This window comes from Salmo trutta, chromosome 37 (assembly GCF_901001165.1).
Source record: "Salmo trutta chromosome 37, fSalTru1.1, whole genome shotgun sequence".
In the NCBI taxonomy this organism is placed as follows: Eukaryota; Metazoa; Chordata; class Actinopteri; order Salmoniformes; family Salmonidae; genus Salmo; species Salmo trutta.
This window is the reverse complement of record NC_042993.1, coordinates 10,655,966-10,675,744: the sequence shown is the minus strand read 5'-3', so window position 1 is coordinate 10,675,744 and position 19,779 is coordinate 10,655,966. Positions and strand designations below refer to the sequence as shown.

Here is a 19,779-nt window from a genome sequence, read left to right as displayed (position 1 = left end):
TCTGCCACCATTTAAATTTTGTGTTGGACTGACATGAATAGGTGTGGCAGGTAGCCTAGTGGTTAGAGCGTTGGGCCAGTAACCGAAATGTTGATAGATCGAACTGTTCCTAGGCCGTCATTGCAAATAAGAATGTGTTCTTAACTGACTTGCCTAGTTAAAGAGAATATAACTAGTCGATCTCACCTATCGCCCCCCTTTCACTAAAAAATAAAAAACATGCACAAGAGGTGTCATCTTGCACTTTTAATATTGGCACCTACTCATCACCAGCGCAGTGTTCCCTTCAAAAGAACAAGCGCAAATGAATAATGTAAACAAACAAATACAAGACAAGCACAATGTAACCAGTTTAATAATGCTTGTGACCAGACTCAAGCGTAGCTGAAGATAGCGTTACAATTTTCCTTAAATAGGTGCAATGCTACTAAACAAGAAAGCTGTCATTTGTTATATATTCGATTAAATACATGTAAATGAGAACGACTAATCATTTTGTAGCCTAATGGTTGTTTTTTGTAGTGTATCCATTAGCACCATTCAGATTATCTTGGGGGGAATCATATGAGAATGCAAAAACAGTAACAAAAAATGGAACACACCCTCCTTGAAAATAACACTTTTTTTCCCATTCATGTTATCTTTCACTAGGAAGATGCAGCTTTGCACATATTTTGTCCCTTTCCTTGTCTCCATTATAATCTGACTTAATTTCCATAAAAAATGTTGTTCCACATACTAATTGTTCCATTTGTCACAAGACAAATCCAAAAAGTTAATTAAATTCTAATCATAGCTCTCATTGGCTGATACAATCATCCAATCGAGAGAGCCAAAAACAAAACCATATAATTTAACATACAGTTCATATCAAAGAACTGAAATAAAATCCTTAGAAACTAAACAATACATAGTGTTATGTTATCCACTCATAAAATGGCTACAGGGACAGAAGTCTGATAACAACCAAGTTAAATCCTTCATTTGTAACAAAATCAATTTAAACAGATATGAAATGTGTCAAAAGTGTTGCTTTGCTTAATATGTTCTCCATAAGCCTCACAATAGGAAACAATACACAACAGGATTGTTAGTTGTAGGCCTGGGAGTTCAAAGGCAGAAGAACCGGAGGCAGATGAGCAGAGAAACAAACACAACAGCAACCGATAAAGAACCAAGTAACAGGTCCTGTGAATGAACATGCACAAATATATACGTAGGGGTTTGAGTTCATAAACAGACACGTAGCTTAAAAGCCTGCCATAGATTAAGTTACAATTAATATTACTCATCATTACTACCATGATATAAAAAACATCTGACAAACAAGCATCACTTTTGAATTTTTCCTATCATGTCAATTCAATGTTGCACATCCTGGCGGACTGCGCCTTCTGTCTCTTGTTTTTAATGGCAATGTTTGATTGTCACTTTTTGGGGTATAAAGCACATGTTGGTTCCAACGCCAGTAGTTATCATCCCTACTTTTATTGGTCATTCCAAAAAACGACAGTGCAGCAAAAGTCTCTGGTTGTCGACTGCACTCATACCTCGATAGCGGACGCAGACAGGATGCAACTGAATGGTTGAGCTGATATTACGTGTAGTTGTAGTGCATTTTAGAGATAGCTGGCTTGGTCACGTGAAGCGTTTGAAATATAGCGATACATAACAGAATAAAAGACAATCAATATTGAAACAGCGTAAATAAAGGTACAATCCTATCAACTTCAACAGGCTCTTATACAACTTTCTCCTGTATGGCCTTTTTCATGTAACTCCCCATCTCTCTTCAAACCTCTTAACATGTTACTACCACCCCACCACATACCCCTCTCTCTCTTACCCACTTTCTTTTTCCTTTCTCCCCCTCTGTTCTCTACATAGCCATGGTGGTGAGGTGCTGATGCCCTAGCAGGCCTTTGCGCCCCCCTCCCACCCCGGGGTGTCCCCCTCCATTGCCGTGACCACAGTACTCCTGGAGATTCTGCCGTAGTGTGACCAGGGCGGACCCTAGGCAGGCGCGGTTAGGGGCCAGGATGCCCCCCGGCAGCTGGATGAGGACTGTGGCCACCCCGGCCATGCCGTCGTCCGTGGGCTCCAGAGTGATGGGCCCCACCTTGAAGGTGGAGTAGGAGAAGCCCATGAGCTGGGACAGGAAGGGGTCGGAGCGGCAGAAGTGCTGGTAGCCGCTGTGGGAGGACGGGTGGTGGTGGTGTGAGGCCGTGGTGTTGGCGGTGGTGGGGACATAGTGGTGGGTGTTGAGGTAATGCAGGGGCAGGTGCTGCCCACTGTTGCCGCCTCCGCCCAGGGTAAGGTGGTGGTGGACGGTGGGGCCGGAGCCTGGCTCGTGTTTGTAGGAGATGGCTCCAGCTCGCCCCCTCTGGCCAACTACAATGCCCCCCAGCTTGCCTGTGCGTGGATGGGCTAGGGACACGGCACTGCCCCCCACCCCTCCGCCCCCTGTGGAGGGCAGGTAGATGAGCTGGGGCTCCTCTGGCTCCAAATAGACAGTGAGCTTGGCGAAGGGCCTGGACGCCATCTTGGTCATTTCCTGGATATGACGCCTCTGCTCTCGACGGAAGTCCATGAACTGCTTGATCTTCCAGAGGAGGACGCAGACGGAGAGGAAGAGGAAGAAGCAGGAGAAGAAAACAGAGAAGAAGACGAACAGGTCGATGTGGGCCTGATCCTGGCGGAGGAAGAGCAGGCCCTGGGACTCGCCCTGTCTCTCCTCGGTGCCTACCCCACGCAGGGCGATGTAGAAACGGCTGGACTTCAGGGAGTGGACCTCATGGGGGAAGGTGATGACCACGCGGTCACGGACACCTCGAACAATCAGTACCGTCTGGGGCTTCCACACCGTGATGTAGGAGATGAGCCCCTCCGTCTTGGCCTCCCGTACCTCCCTGTCCGCCCCCTGGGGCTTGGCGTGGAGCTGCAGGGGGGTGTTGGGGAGCATGGGCCCAGCCAGGCTGGATGAGGAGTTGGCATACACCTTCATAGGTGATGGAGGCGTCTCCTTATCCCCCCCGCTCGCCCCACCTCGGGCCGCCAACTCATCCTCGATCTTGATGGCGTGGATGCCTGTGTGGCGGTCCACTTCTACGATGAAGGTGTCATGGGAGTTGGACACGTACACCTCCACCTCCCCGAAGGTCACGTCGATGGTGACCCGGATGTCCACGTTGGTGAACTTTGGCTGGGCAGCGAAGAAGACGGTGCGTCCCTTGGGCAGATTGCGGATGGTGGGGTCGTGGAAGCAGTTTGTCTGAGAGGTGGGGTCGAAGCAGCACTCATTGTCCACGTTGAACTGCCGGTAGCACTGGCGCCCGTTCACCGGTGTGCCGTTGAAGGAGTCTTTGCACTTGGCGCACTGCGTGGAGGATTCCAGAGAGGGAGAAGAAACAAGAAATACAAGAGCATGTAAGTACTGTGCTTATTGCCTGTATATGGATGTGATCTTTACAACCAGGAAAATCAAGGTATCCTTATTCAGAACTCCCCAGGCTGTATCAGTATACCTGCTTGTAAACTGTGTCTAGTGCCTGCACCATCCTATCCATACCTGTGTTCTGTAGCAGTCCTTCCTGTCGCTCTGCGGGCTGCTGAGGCAGGAAGAGGTCTCTGTGTTGTTCTGACATGGGCAGCCTGTGCCGTCATGTTCATTACACGTGTCTGCATGGCCGTTACACTGACACCTGCAGGTGGGAGGAACAAAGAGCATTTCAGCTTTCTGTGGGATTCAGCCCTCCAAAGGGATTTTTACAGAATCACACCTTCATCAAGAACACTCTTCTGAAGTGCACAATCTGGAAAAGTGAAGATGGCGCCGGAAGAAAAATGGTGCCGGAAGAAATGACAGCAGTTTTACGGGCGCCCAACCAATTGTGCTATTAAGTGTTTTATTTGTAACTTATTTTGTACATAATGTTTCTGCCACCGTATCTTACGGCAAAAAAGAGCTTCTGGATATCAGGACAGCGATCACTCACCTTGGATTAGACAAAGACAGGACATACTCCGAACACCTGACAAGGCCAACATCCCCGTTATTGGCAAGAGGAAGAGATGCAAGTACAGAGGACACAGAGCGGTGTCCTCGTAAGGATCCGCAGAAAGCGAGTGGGAAAGCTGCTGTTACTGTCAATATTACTCGCCAACGTGCAATCATTGGACAAAAAATTAGATGAGGTACGATCACGAATATCCTACCAACAGGACATCAAAAACTGTAATATATTATGTTTCACGGAATCGTGGCTGAATGATGACATGGATATTCAGCTAGTGGGATATACGCTGCACCGGCAAGATAGAACAGCACACTCCGGTAAAGACGAGGGGGGGCGGTCTGTGCATATTTGTAAACAACAGCTGGTGCACGAAATCTAAGGAAGTCTCTAGATTTTGCTCGCCTGAAGTAGAGTATCTTATGATAAATTGCAGACCACACTATTTCCCAAGCGAGTTTTCAGCTATACTTTTCGTGGCTGTTTATTTACCACCACAGACGGATGCTGCCACTAAAACCGCACTCAATGAGCTGTATAAGGAAATAAGCAAACAGGAAACCTGCTCACCCAGAGGCGGTGCTCCTAGTGGCCGGTGACTTTAATGCAGGGAAACTTAAATCAGTTCCACTTAATTTCTATCAACATGTTAAATATACAACCAGAGGGAAAACAATTCTAGATCACCTGTACTCCACTCACAGAGAAGCATACAAAGCTCTCCCTCCAATTGGTAAATCTGACCACAACTCTATCCTCCTGATTCCTGCTTACAAGCAAAAATTAAAGCAGGAAGCACCAGTGACTCGGTCTATAAAAAAAAGTGGTCAGATGAAGCAGATGCTAAACTACAGGAATGTTTTGCTATCACAGACTGGAGCATGTTCCGGGATTCTTCCGATGGCATTGAGGAGTACACCACATCAGTCACTGGCTTTATCAATAAGTGCGTCGAGGACGTCGTCCCCACAGTGACTGTACGTACATACCCCAACCAGAAGCCATGGATAACAGGCAACATTCGCACTGAGCTAAAGGGTAGAGCTGTCGCTTTCAAGGAGCGGGACTCTAACCCAGAATCTTATAAGAAATCCTGCTATGCCCTCCGACGAACCATCAAACAGGCAAAGCGTCAATACAGGGCTAAGATTGAATCGTACAACACCGGCTCTGATGCTCGTCTTATGTGGCAGGGCTTGCAAACTATTACAGACTACAAAAATGGAAGCACAGCCGCGAGCTGTCCAGTGACACGAGCCTATCAGACGAGCTAAATCACTTCTATGCTTGCGTCGAGGCAAGCAACACTGAGGCATGCATGAGAGCATCAGCTGTTCCGGACGACTGTGTGACCACGCTCTCCGTAGCCGACGTGAGTAAGACCTTTAAACAGGTCAACATACACAATGCTGCGGGGCCAGACGGATTACCAGGACTTGTGCTCTGGGCATGTGCTGACCAACTGGCAGGTGTCTTCACTGACATTTTCAACATGATTGAGTCTGTAATACCAACATGTTTCAAGCAGACCACCATAGTCCCTGTGCCCAAGAGCACTAAGGTAGCATGCCTAAATGACTACAGACCCGTAGCACTCAAGTCCATAGCATGAAGTGCTTTGAAAGGCGTGGCCAGGCACGACTCCAACACCATCATTAAGTTTGCAGACGACACAACTATGAGACAGCCTATAGGGAGGAGGTCAGAGACCTGGCCGGGTGGTGCCAGAATAACAACCTATCCCTCAATGTAATCAAGACTAAGGAGATGATTGTGTACTACAAGAAAAGGAAGACCGAGCACGCCCCCATTTCGACGGGGCTGTAGTGGAGCAGGTTGAGAGCTTCAAGTTCCTTGGTGTCCACATCACCAACAAACTAAAATGGTCCAAACTAGAGGTCAACCGATTAATCGGAATGGCCGATTAATTAGGCCGATTTCAAGATTTCATAACAATCGGTAATCGGCATTTTTGGACACCGATTATGGCCAATTACATTGCACTCCATAAGGAGACTGCGTGGCAGCTGGCTACCTGGCTACCTGTTACGCGAGTGCAGCAAGGAGCCAAGGTAAGTTGCTAGCTAGCATTAAACTGATCTTATAAAAAACAATCAAATCTTAACATAATCACTAGTTAAACTAGTAATATCATCAACCATGTGTGGTTAACTAGCTTGTCCTGCGTTGCATATAATCGATGCGGTGCCTGTTAATTTATCATCGAATCACAGCCTACTTCGCCAAACGGTGATGATTTAGCAATCTCATTCACGGATAAAGCACTATCGTTGCACCAATGTGTACCTAACCATAAACATCAATGCCTTTCTTAAAATCAATACACAAGTATATATTTTTAAACCTGCATATTTAGTTAATATTGCCTGCTAACATGAATTTCTTTTAACTAGGGAAATTGTGTCACTTCTCTTGCGTTCTGTGCAAGCAGAGTCAGGGTATATGCAGCAGTTTGGGCTGCCTGGCGAACTGTGTGAAGATCATTTCTTCCTAACAAAGATCGTAATTAATTTGCCAGAATTGTACATAATTATGACATAACATTGAAGGTTGTGCAATGTAACAGCAATATTTAGACTTAGGGATGCCACCCGTTAGATAAAATACGGAACGGTTCCGTATTTCACTGAAAGAATAAACGTTTTGTTTTTCGAAATGATAGTTTTCGGATTTGACCATATTAACTTAAGGTATAGGGGGCAGTATTTTCGATTTCGGATGAAATGCGTGCCCAGAGTAAACTGCCTAATACTTGGGCCCAGAGTCAAATATTTGCATATTATTAGTAGATTTGGATAGAAAACACTCGGAAGTTTCTAAAACGGTTTGAATGATGTCTGTGAGTATAACAGAACTCATATGGCAGGCAAAAACCTGAGAAAAATCCAACCAGGAAGTGGGAAATCTGATGCTTGTAGTCTTTTCAAGTCATTGCCTATCTAACACAGTGACTTAGGGTTCATTTTGCACTTCCTAAGGCTTCCACTAGATGCCAACAGTCTTTAGAACCTTGTTTCAGGCTTTTTTGCAGTGAACAGAGAGCGAACAAGAAGGCCGGGAAGCTGGTGACTCAGAAAATGACATGAGTTCATTGGCGCGCGTTCACGTGATGAGGTAGCTGTGTTCCATAACATTTTTCAAGACATTGGAATCGTCCGGTTGGAATATTATTGACGTTTTATGTTAAAAAGGGCCTAAAGATTGATCGTCGTGAAATTTTCGGCGCGCTTCCTACATTTGGAGTAGCTTACTGAACGCGCAAACAACAAGGAGGTATTTGGACATAAATTATGGACTTCATCGAACAAAACAACATTTATTGTGGATCTGGGATTTATGGAAGTGCCTTCTGATGAAGATCAAAGGTAAGTGAATATTTATAATGCTATTTATGATTTTAGATGACTCCGAAATGGCGGGTATCTGTATTGTCTGATGTATTTATCTGAGCGCCGTACTCAGATTATTGCAAAGTGTGCTTTCCCCGTGAAGCTTTTTTGAAATCTGTCACAGTGGTTGCATTAAGGAGATGTTTATCTATAATTCTTTGAATAACAGTTTAATATTTTATCAATGTTTATGATGAGTATTTTTGTAAATTGTTGTGCTGATTCACCGGCAGTTTTGGAGGCAAAATATTTTCTGAACATCACGCACTAATGTAAAATGGGGTTTTTGGATATAAATATGAACTTTTTCGAACAAAACATACATGTATTGTGTAACATTGAGTCCTAGGAGTGTCATCTGATGAAGAACGTCAAAGGTTAGTGCTTAATTTTAGCTGTATTTCTGTTTTTTGTGACCCCTCTCCTGCTTGGAAAATGGCTGTGTGGTTTTTCTTGTTGACGCTCTGTCCTAACATAATCTAACTTTATGTTTTCACCGTAAAGCCTTTTTGAAATCGGACAATGTGGTTGGATTAAGGACAAGTGTATCTTTAAAATGGTGTAAAATAGTTGTATGTTTGAGAAATTTGAATTATGAGATTTTGTTGTTTTGAATTTGCCGCCCTGATATTTCACTGGCTGTGTTCACTCGCTAGCGTCCCACGTAGCCCATAGGTGTTAATGACCTAAGTCTCGTATTTCTGTGTGTTATTATATTATAATTAAGTCTATGATTTGATATTTGATAGAGCAGTCTGACTGAGTAGTGGTAGGCAGGAGCAGGCTCGTAAGCATTCATTTAAACAGCACTTTCCCGCATCTGCCAGCAGCTCTTCGCTGTGCTTCAAGCATTGTGCTGTTTATGACTTCAAGCCTATCAACTCCCGAGATTAGGCTGGCAATACTATAGTGCCTATAAGAACATCCAATAGTCAAAGGTATATGAAATACAAATGGTATAGAGAGAAATAGTCCTATAATTCCTATAATAACTACAACCTCAAACTTCTTACCTGGGAATATTGAAGACTCATGTTAAAAGGAACCACCAGCTTTCATATGTTCTCATGTTCTGAGTAAGGAACTTAAACGTTAGCTTTTTTACATGGCAAATATTGCACTTTTACTTTCTTCTCCAACACTTTGTTTTTGCCTGTTTTAAACCAAATTGAACATGTTTCATTATTTATTTGAGACTAAATAGATTTTATTGATGTATTATATTAAGTTAAAATAAAAGTGTTCATTCAGTATTGTGTAATTGTCATTATTACAAATATATATATATATATATATATATATATATATATATATATATATATATATATATATATATATATATATATATATATATATATATATATATATATATATATATATATATATATATATATATATATATATATAAAGAATTGGCCGATTAATCGGTATCGGCTTTTTTTGGTCCTCCAATAATCAGTATCGGCGTTGAAAAATCATAGTTGGTGAACCTCTAGTCCAAACACACCAAGACAATCGTGAAGAGGGCACGACAAAGCTTATTCCCCCTCAGGAAACTAAAAAGATTCATCATGGGTCCTCAGATCATCAAAATGTTCTACAGCTTCAACATCGAGAGCATCCTGATTGGTTGCATCACTGCCTGGTACTGCAACTGCTCGGCCTCCGACCGCAGGGTACTACAGAGGGTAGTGCGTACGGCCCAGTACATCACTGGGGCTAAGCTGCCTGCCATCCAGGACCTCTACACCAGGTGGTGTCAGAGGAAGGCCCTAAAAATTGTCAAAGACCCCAGCCACCCCAGTCATAGAGAGACTGTTCTCTCTACTACCGCATGGCAAGCGGTACCGGAGTGTCAAGTCTAGGACCAAAAGACTTCTCAACAGTTTTTACCCCCAAGCCATAAGACTCCTGAACAGGTAATCAAATGGCTACCCGGACTATTTGCATATTGTGCCCCTCCCCAACACCACTTTTACGCTGCTTCTCTCTGTTTATCATATATGCATAGTCACTTTAACTATACATTCATGTACATACTACCTCAATCAGCCCGACTAACCGGTGCCCCAGCACATTGGCTACCCGGACTATCTGATTTGTGTCCAACCACCCACCACCCGCCAACCCCTCTTACGCTACTGCTACTCTCTGTTTATCATATATGCATAGTCACTTTAATCATACCTACATGTACATACTACCTCAAATCAGCCCGACTAACCGGTGCCTATATGTAGCCTCGCTACTGTTATTCTTCACTGTCTTTTTTACTGTTGTTTTTATTTCTTCACTCATCTATTGTTCACCTAATACCTTTTTTTACTTAGAAATTACACTGTTGGTTAGAGCCTGTAAGTAAGTATTTCACTGTAAGGTTGTTGTATTTGGTGCACCTGTTGTATTTGGTGCACGTGACAAATAAACTGATTTGATTCGGATGGGTGTGAACACCAAAATATGGCTCCATGTCCCTTTCATCCATTAAGCAGTGGTGTAAAGTACTGAAGTTAAAGTACTACTTAAGTATTTTTTTGTGGTATCTGTATTTTACAACTTTTACTTTTACATTCCTAAAGAAAATTGACTTTTTACACCATACATTTTCCCCGACACTCAAAAGTACTCGTTACATTTTGAATGCTTAGCAGGACAGAAAATGGTCCAATTTCGCACACTTATCAAGAGAACATCTCTGGTCATCCCTACTGCCTCTGATCGGACAGACTCACTAAACACAAATGCTTTTTTAAACGATGTCTGAGTGTTGGAGTGTGACCCTGGCTATCCGTAAATAAAAGAAAAAAAAGAAAATTGTGCCATCTGGTTTGCTTAATATAAGAAATGTAAACTTATTCATACTTTTACTTTTGATAATTAAGTATATTTTAGTAACTACATTTACTATTGATACTTAAGTATATTTAAAACCAAATACTTTTAGACTTTTACTCAAGTAGTATTTTACTGGGTGACTTTCACTTTTACTTCAGTCATTTTCTATTAAGGTATCTTTACTCAAGTATGAGATTTTAGTATTTTTTCCACCACTGATTACAAGTGAATTAGATGTGGCTAGAGGTTCATTTGAAAGGAATCACTACTCACTTGTCACAGTTCCCCTGCAATAGGAAGTAACCGCTGAGGCAGCTCTCACACTTGTCCCCCACGCTGTTGTTCTGGCAGCTCACACAAACCGCTGAGTCCTCTGTAGGACCCTCCGACACCCACTGAATAATCTGATAATGGAGAGGGAGTTCAACAAGAGAATTGCAGTTAAATGACATCCAAGATGGTATACCCGTTCCTACAAAGTGAGTTTCTAACTTGCACATAAATCTCTTTAATTACTTGTTACTTTTATTTCTTATCCGTATTTTTTTAAACTGCATGGTTGGTTAGGAGCTTGTAAGCATTTCACTGTAAAGGTCCACACCTGTTGTATTCGGCGCATGTGACTAATAAAATTTGATATGACCACAAAAGAGGTTGTTGATCAGATCCAAAGTAATCCATAAATAAACTCAAAGCAAGATGGAAAGAACATATAAATGAAGTAAACAGACAGTGAGTCACTTACGCTGTCTGGGTCCAGAGGGTGGTCTTGGGGGTGGTCTAGCGCCCTCTTGAGTTCATCCCGGGACAGACACACTGCGCTGTTCCCCCTGCAGAACTCCCGACAGGGGCGGCACGTCCCCCCACCCACCGCCAACCCCACATACAGGGGCTTACACTTCTCACAGTGATCACCCTGGAACAGGGGAGAGAGAGCCACAAACATCAGTATATGATACACTGAATGAACTGAGAATCTGACCTGGGATCAGCACCAGTGTGTCACTAGTGTTTTGGCACTCAAGATACACATTGGGCTTTGACATGCATAATCTTACAGTTGACGTGCTGAAATACTGTGTGATTGTATGTGTATATATATATATATATATATATATATATATATATATATATATATATATATATATATATATGTGTGTGTGTGTGTGTGTGTGTGTGTGTGTGTGTGTCTGCCCCACTCACCATAGTGTTGTTTTTACACTCCAGACACTTGTCAGGCTCAGACACTCCTTTACAGTTGCTGTGTTTGTTACAGCGACACTGAGACGAGCAGTTGTCCCCTACAAAGCCAAAGTGACACTGACACACTCCCGGGGACACGCAGGTCCCGTTGACACAGCCCTGAGCACACACCGGCTCACACTGGCCTGACACACTGCAGAGAGGGAGTAGAGAGAAAGAGGAAACTTAAACGGATACTATGTATGTATGTATGTATGTATGTATGTATGTATGTATGTCTACTGAATTTGTAGCTCTGTTTGTTTCCAAGTTTTAATGTCACATGCACAAGTACAGCGAAATGCCTTTCTTGCAAACTCAAAACCAAACAATGCAATAATCAATGTATTACTAGAAAAAACACGAGAAATAAGAAATATGAAATACACAATAAAGTAAGCAATAAGGATACTATACACAAGAAATATTTAAAAAGTCTGTTCCAATACCATATTTACATGAGCAGGGATACTGGTGTGATGGAGGTAGATATGTACAGGGGTAAGGTGACTGACTAGGCAACAGGATATAAGATAAACAGATTAGCAGCAGCTTGTATGTGAGTGAGTGGGCGGGTGTGAGTGGGCGGGTGTGAGTGAGAAGATGATGGAGTGAGTGTTTGTATGCGTGTGTGTGTTGGAGTGACAGTGTGTGAGTGTGTTGGAGTAACAGTGTGTGAGTGTGTTGGCGTGACAGTGTGTGAGTGTGTTGGAGTGACAGTGTGTTGGAGTGACAGTGTGAGTGTGTTGGAGTGACAGTGTGTTGGAGTGACAGTGTGTGAGTGTGTTGGAGTGACAGTGTGTGAGTGTGTTGGAGTGACAGTGTGTTGGAGTGACAGTGTGTGAGTGTGTTGGAGTGACAGTGTGTTGGAGTGACAGTGTGTGAGTGTGTTGGAGTGACAGTGTGTAGGGCCCTGTGAGTGTGCATAGAGACAGTGCAAATATTGAAATAAAAGGTTAATAAAGATACAAGACAAACTCAGTCTGTGTAGCTATTCTGTTAGCTAATTATCAGGCTTATTGTTTGGGGATAGAAGCTGTTTACGAGCCTGCTGGTGTCAGACCTGATGCATCGGTACCGCTTGCTGTGCGGAAGCAGAGAGAATAGTCTATGGTTGGAGTCTTTAACAATTTTCCGGGCCTTCCTTCCGCACCTCCTGATATAGATGTCCTGGATGGCAGGGAACTCGGCCCCAGTGACGTACTGGGCTGTCCGCACAACCCTCTGTAGCACCATGCGATCGAGGTCGGTGCTATTGCCATACCAAGCAGTGATGCAGCCAGTCAAGATGATCTCAATGGTACAGCTTTAGAACCTTTTCAGGATACTATGCATGTATACCAACTGAATGTTTGCAGGACAGGTGGAGTGGTAGTACTGATGATTGTGATGATGTAATGATGATGAGGTTGTGTGTGTATAGCTGCTGAGGTCTCCAAGTGCTGCTACTTCTGCCGTTAATGATGATTGTGACGTGTGGCTTCCTACCGGCTGAGAACGTAGCCCTGCTTGCAGGTGCAGTGGTATCCCTGGGTCAGGTCATGGCAGTCCTGGGTGATGTTACAGTGGTGGTGGCCGTTGGCACACTCATCCTCCTCTGGGCAGTGGAGGAAGGACCAGCTGCTGTTCCTCTGGGGACACACTCCCTCACTCACACCTGACACACACACAGGGGAAAGTGAGAAGAGGTAACTTGAAATAGTTATCGGGAGTAGAGAACATAACACTAAATGAAGGACAATAAAGTTGCATTCTATAAAGCTCGTATTGTATTCATACATACATACATACATACATACATAGGATGAGGATCTATTATTCTATCCTATAAAAGGATATTCTCAAGGTCTACTCAATTCTGTTCCCCTCACCGTCGAGGCCTCCCTGCTGGCAACGTCCAGCCCCGTTGCCCCCCCGGGCAGCACACCAGCCACACTGGGGCCAGGCGATGCATTGAGAGCACTGGGTGAGCTGGGCGCACTGGGGGGAGCAGGAGTCCCCACCAGACAGCAGACGACCACACTGACCCGCCTCACAGCGCAGAGGCACGAAGGACGGACTCACACACTGGAGGAGAGGAGAGGGGGAAGGGAGGACAGAAACATAGTCTTGTTCATTTTTTAAGCTACAATGCAGAAATATATTTTTGGCAAAAAATAGACACAGATATGCCCTTACCCGCCACCCACACACAGTCTGTCTCCATCTTACCTGCTGCAGTGCCATGCTCCACACACAGTGCTGCCAGCCCCCGTCTGAGCCCCGGGAGCCCAGGCAGAGGCTGCAGGTGCTGAGGTGGTGGCAGGGGGGCGGGCAGGGCAGAGGGGGGGAGGACTCCACCTGCATTGGGGACACGTTGAGCAGGGCGTAGCTGAAGCACGTCCAGTCGTAGGTGGGGTTCACACTCAGGATGCGCCTGGTCTCGCCTGGAGGAACCGCAACAAGATGTAAGAGAGTGGTTCTCAGTTCCAGCCACAACTTAGTCTAGTGGTCAACCCAAGACTCCTGTCCCTAGCAATAGAAGGTGAATGGCGGTGTCTCTCACCGGTGCGTTTGAACTGGCGTGTCCACATGCACTTCCCTGAGGCGGTGCACTTGGGGCAGTCGGAGGCCTCACAGCTGGTCTCAGTACAGTTGCTGGACAGGAAGATCTCTCTCTGGTTGATCCTGCAGTCGTGTTCGGAGGTGCAGCTGACTGTACTGCTGATGCATGCTCCCTCTGGACAGTTGGTGCACCACTTACACTGCAGAGCAGACTGGGACTGACAGAGAGGGGAGGTTAGTGTGTGTGTGTACTGTCTGAGCTGGTGTTTGTGTGCATTTGCGTGTGTGTATTACCTGTGAGGGGCTAGAGAAGGTCCTGGGGTGGCGTGCCAGACACTCGCTGCAGGTCTTCAGTCTGCGACACTGGTCTGGTAGACGAGGGGTGGGTGAGCAGGGAGACTGACCAATGGAACAGCCCAGTCTGAGAGAGTGGGACAACACACCATAAAGAGGGAGAGAAGGGATAGTTTGTCACTAATTCTGAGATAGGGAAAGAATAAACATGATTACACAAAGTGACAACCCCAAGATACACCTCCAAAATAAAAGACAGTCAACAACTTGGAAACAACATAATTCCCATGATAACCATAGCTGTACCTCTCAGCAGTATCGGAGGCGGCGCAGGTGCCCCTGCACCAGACACAGCTGCCTGTGGTGGTGTTGCAGGCCTCAGGCGTGGGCAGCAAGGCACAGGGGTCAGAGGGAAGGGTCAGGGTGAGGAGACGCCCCAGGGTGACCCCGTTGAACCCCCCAGAGAGGAACAGCCGCCCACCCCAGCCCACCATGGCCAGAGACACTGAACGGTTAACCGGCTCGCCCACCGCCGAGTCTGAGAGAGAGAGGAAGGGAGAAACGTTAGGATAATCTCCACATCATCATCAAACTGAGCATATATGCAGTGTTTTGGCTAGCCACATGTAGTGTCAGTCACACAGTTACCTGGCTGTATCCAGGTGTTACAGTTGATCTGGTACAGAGACACTGTGTTGCTGTAGTCCTCCACTCCTGTCCTCCCTCCCACGATCACCATGGTGTCTTTTATCAGGGCTGCAGCGTGGAAGAAACGAGACAGGGGCTGAGGAGAGAGAGGGAGAAAGTAAGCGAGGGAGAAAGAAAAAAGAACGTGTTAATTTAAGAAAAATTGTTACGATATAATGATGATGTCATCAATTAAGACCAGCCTGGGAACATGTAAAAGCTGTTTAAATACCGGTTAGCTAGTTGTGAAAGAAGCATGTTCTCGTGGTAAAGCTGCCGTGGTAGTTCCTACCTTATTCCCCTGTGAGGGGACCAGTAGGGACCAGGTGAGGTTGGCATAGTAGAGACTGTAGAGCTCTCCTGAGGGCTCCACTGTCTCCACGTGGAAGCGGTAGCCTCCGAACACGTACACGGCGTCCGTCTGCTCGTGGTACACAGCAGAGTGGCCATACAGACCTGAAGAGAGGACAGGACACACAGGAGTCAGTCAAGAGGCAACACAGGAGGGTTAAGGGTTAATCAACAGACTGGTAAATTATGCAACATCATAAGGGACAGCAGTTTACTGTTCACGGTGTCAGAAATAACTCTTCGCTCCAACCATAATGGATGCACCTCAATCTTTATATTCTATGCCTACTTAGTGGGAGAGGTTCCACGAAAGCTGAGTAGGGACTTTCCAGATTGGCAGGTACTAAGTGAGTTAATGAGTGCAGGTGGAGATAGGTCCTTCTGACCTGTAGGAGGTGTGCCGGTGTGGGGGGTGACGGTCCAGTTGCCAGAGTGGATGTTGAACTCCAGCAGGTGATGGTTGAAGCCGTTCTCTGGAGAGTAACCTCCGATGAGCAGCATAGAGGAGTCCCGACGCACCGTTAGAGTATGACCTGCCACCGGTGGCAGCACTGAGCTCTGTGGGGGAAGAGGACACAGACTAATTGGTTACATAGAACAAGTCTATAGTAAATTGAATCATGGGGTGTAGGCTGACAGATAACTACCAATATTTTATGTTTAGTGGTTTTTTGTTCATATATTTTCCCAAGTAAGGCAAGATGGTGGATTACTAAAACTAAACAAACCAACTCTAACCTTGTGCTGTCTCCACACCAGACTGCTGAGGTTGAGGCTCCATGTATCCATGGCGACGCCCTTCTGCGTGACACCGCCCACCACCAGCATGAGGTTGTGAGTGGCTCCCTGGGCGTCGGAGAGAGGCTCGTGACTGGCCAGAAGGGCAGAAGCATGGTGGTAGCGGGGGCTGGGGGTGGAGCCTTCCTCCACTGAGCTGGTCAGCATCTGAGTCCAGCGCCGCTCCAACACAGAATACCTAAACCCACCAATCAACACAGAGGGAAGAGAGACATACAGAGAAACTAACTGATATGAGTTACTGGTAATTTCAAACAATTACAACAACAAAAAATTGCTGTCTCATAAAAGGCATCTTTAAATGAACGTTAATAAAAACACAGCCATTAAAAAGTCATCCCCCCCACCTGTAGACGTTTCCCAGGATGCCCTCTGAGAGAGAGAGGCCTCCATACATCCAGAGGTTCCCCTGGGGCCCAGACACTAGAGAATGGCCCATCCGGTGGAGGAACCTGTGGGCCTGGTTCTGTGGAGGGAGGGGGAAGTTTAACACTGTGACACTCTGTGGTGGGAGTGTTTTTATATATGTGTGTCCTTGTTCTTACCGCTGTGAGCTGTGTGTCCAGTAGGGTTTCCCAAACTAGGCTGCTGGAGTCCAGAAGGGTGGAGCAGTCAGAGCCACCCCAACCGTCTGCACACACACACACTCCCAGAGACTAAAACGTACACATAGAGAGAGAGAGAGAGGGTTAACATTAGAGACACACAAGAGACTGCAATATATAGGAATAGGATAAACAAAGAGGAAAACATCAAAACACCAACAAAACAACAATGAACATTCACACTGTCTTGCAGTAACAGTGCTACTGTTCAGTCCCTCTCACCAAGTTGCAGGAGCCTCGGCCCTCTGCTAGCCCACAGCCCCCAGGACAGAGGGGCCTGTCGCAGTACGGTCCCCCATACCCCTGAGTACACTGGCACAGCCCCCCGCTGCACTGCGCCCCTCCCTGGCATACGGGTGACCCATCCTCCCCCGCCTCAGAACCCTGGCGACAGCGCCGCACCCAGAAGGAGGCGTTGAAACCCTGAGGGCGGTCGGATGAGACGTTGGCCTCAAAGTAGACAGAGATCACACCTGGGAGAGAGAGAAAGACAGAGGGATCAGAGAGGGAATCTTTCAATACTACTCATGATATTTACAGTCAGAAAATAAGTTGGAGAAAAACTTTATTTTAAAACTTTTTAAAAAATGACTAGTTTTAACCTGAAGTCGCCTCCACTGTGATTGGCTGAGTCCGGGTCGTCCCACAGAATGCGCCAATCAGGTTGTGGTCCGAGTGCACCACCCCGTTGCTCAAGAAACGAGGTAGGCCGTCAAACACGTAAACGTAGGAGCTCTGTGTGTGAGAGACAGCAAATACATCTCAGGCCATGGGAATGCTGGTGGCTCTGTTCACTACAGCACAATAAACATCAGTCTGTTGTAGGAGTTAGTGTGTGTGGTTAGTACTCACAGTGCACTGTGTGTAGGAGTCTGGGTGAAGGGTGAGAGCCACAGGAGGGCACAGCTTGCCCGGCACACAGGGGGCCAGGTTCTCAGAGACAGACAGGACCCACAGACAGTGGGAGAGTCCCCCCTTCCCCCCGACGCCACCTCGCCACCCCATGGAGGACGAGATAGGGAGCTCAGAGAGGGGTGACTGGTGGGACAGGATCACAGAGCGCCCCTGACACTGACGGAAACAGGTGCCATTATTCCTGAGGAAGAGAGAGTTGTATAAGTGATATGCATTAAGTGAGAAAAATTCAAACATTCAAATGTATAGTGTCGTGGAAATTGCAAGATTATGTTATAATGCTTGTATTGTATTATAATGGTTGTTTTATTCGACAGAATAGAGTATTCTGTTAACTATTGTGTGTGTGTTTTACTGAGGATGGGCCTCTATGAGATAGCACTGACAGAGGAGATTTACGATGTCTTTGGGTGATAAAACCTAAAGAGCATTCCAGAGAACATGAGCTAATGGTTCTGTTCTATACCGTACCAGGGAGAGACGGTTCCAGTTTGGAGTAGGAGGACCAGACACTGGTCTTTACAATGAAGTAGATACCTTTCATACAAATCTTAACCTTGTGACCATTCTATGTATCTGTTGTTCGTCATGTAGGTTGAGAGGGGTGTATCTTGGCTATAAAAGATCTTTGTACTTTTGTGTTGTCACTTTCAATGGTTCATTAGAAATGGTGCATCATTGAAAGTCAATGCTAATGCAAAGCTCTTATTACTAAAAATGCAGTTTAAGTATAACTCTGACTGGTGTGTGAAGTTTGTTTTTCCTCATTTGGTAATAGAGAAATTAGCCACCACAATAGTGAAGCAGGTTCTTAATTACAGAGCACATAGCAACTAGTTGCTGATGCACAGTACACATGCTGTTCTATAAAACAGATCATTTACAGAATGCCTATTATTTGCCCCTTGTAATGCTGCAAAACTAATGTCCTCACTGGGGATAATAAATCCATCCATCCAGAGTCCATTGTCTGTCCCCCTCACCTGGGGTCTCCGTAGTATCCAGGCAAGCAGGATTCACAGTGTGGTCCCTGGGTATGGTGTGTGCAGTAGCATTGGCCTGTCTGATTGTGGCAGAAGCCCAGGAGGGGGCCTCCATGGCCGTTACACTGGCAGGGCACACAGCCCCCACCCCCGGCCAGCGCAGAACCAAAACTCCCTGGTCGACAGTGCTCACACTGGAGACCCATTGTCCAATCTGAGGAGAAGGGAGAACGGAGAGCACATTAACTAATTAGAGAAAATTATAACTTTTGAAATTAATAAACTACAGTCGTGGCCAAAAGTTTTGAGAATGACACAAATTTAAATTTTCACAAAGTCTGCTGCCTCAGGTTGTATGATGGCAATTTGCATATACTCCAGAATGTTATGAAGAGTGATCAGATAAATTGCAATTAACTGCAAAGTCCCTCTTTGCCATGCAAATGAACTGAATCCCCAAAAACATTTCCACTGCATTTCAGCCCTGCCACAAAAGGACCAGCTGACATCATGTCAGTGATTCTCTCATTGCCACAGGTGTGAGTGTTGACGAGGACAAGGCTGGAGATCACTCTGTCATGCTGATTGAGTTTGAATAACAGACTGGAAGCTTCAAAAGGAGGGTGGTACGTGGAATCATTGTTCTTCCTCTGTCAATCATGGTTACCTGCAAGGAAACACGTGCTGTCATCATTGCTTTGCACAAAAAGGGCTTCACAGGCAAGGATATTGCTGCCAGTAAGATTGCACCTAAATCAACCATTTATCGGATCATCAAGAACTTCAAGGAGAGCGGTTCAATTGTTGTGAAGAAGGCTTCAGGGCGCCGAAGAAAGTCCAGCAAGCGCCAGGACCGTCTCCTAAAGTTGATTCAGCTGCGGGATCGGGGCACCACCAGTACAGAGCTTGCTAAGGAATGGCAGCAGGCAGAAGACTTTTGGAGCCACGTCTCTCCAGGAAAAACATCAGGGACAGACTGATATTCTGCAAAAGGTACAGGGATTGGACTGCTGAGGACTGGGGTAAAGTCATTTTCTCTGATGAATCCCCTTTCCGATTGTTTGGGGCATCTGGAAAAAAGTTTGTCTGGAGAAGATAAGGT

The 19,779-nt window shown here is 45.6% G+C and overlaps 1 protein-coding gene across 3 annotated transcripts in view; it reads right to left on the bottom strand.

Moving 5' to 3' along the window:
- Positions 1–231: 231 nt before the first annotated feature.
- The window catches only part of LOC115177305 (multiple epidermal growth factor-like domains protein 8), a 35,355-nt gene continuing 15,807 nt past the window's right edge, over positions 232–19,779 (bottom strand). For all 3 annotated transcript variants that reach the window (XM_029737954.1, XM_029737955.1, XM_029737956.1), the window contains exons 23-43: positions 18,678–18,891; positions 17,632–17,875; positions 17,382–17,514; positions 17,002–17,252; positions 16,720–16,830; positions 16,522–16,640; positions 16,115–16,352; positions 15,763–15,934; positions 15,318–15,481; positions 14,987–15,122; positions 14,645–14,876; positions 14,339–14,465; positions 14,046–14,262; positions 13,712–13,926; positions 13,372–13,567; positions 12,989–13,157; positions 11,462–11,654; positions 11,004–11,174; positions 10,532–10,662; positions 3,569–3,701; positions 232–3,376 (exon numbers count right to left, since the gene is read on the bottom strand). In XM_029737954.1, coding sequence (XP_029593814.1) covers positions 1,880–3,376; positions 3,569–3,701; positions 10,532–10,662; positions 11,004–11,174; positions 11,462–11,654; positions 12,989–13,157; positions 13,372–13,567; positions 13,712–13,926; positions 14,046–14,262; positions 14,339–14,465; positions 14,645–14,876; positions 14,987–15,122; positions 15,318–15,481; positions 15,763–15,934; positions 16,115–16,352; positions 16,522–16,640; positions 16,720–16,830; positions 17,002–17,252; positions 17,382–17,514; positions 17,632–17,875; positions 18,678–18,891 — 5,063 coding nt within the window. In that variant the 3' untranslated portion in view covers positions 232–1,879. The remainder of the gene's footprint in view (positions 3,377–3,568; positions 3,702–10,531; positions 10,663–11,003; positions 11,175–11,461; positions 11,655–12,988; positions 13,158–13,371; positions 13,568–13,711; positions 13,927–14,045; positions 14,263–14,338; positions 14,466–14,644; positions 14,877–14,986; positions 15,123–15,317; positions 15,482–15,762; positions 15,935–16,114; positions 16,353–16,521; positions 16,641–16,719; positions 16,831–17,001; positions 17,253–17,381; positions 17,515–17,631; positions 17,876–18,677; positions 18,892–19,779) is intronic.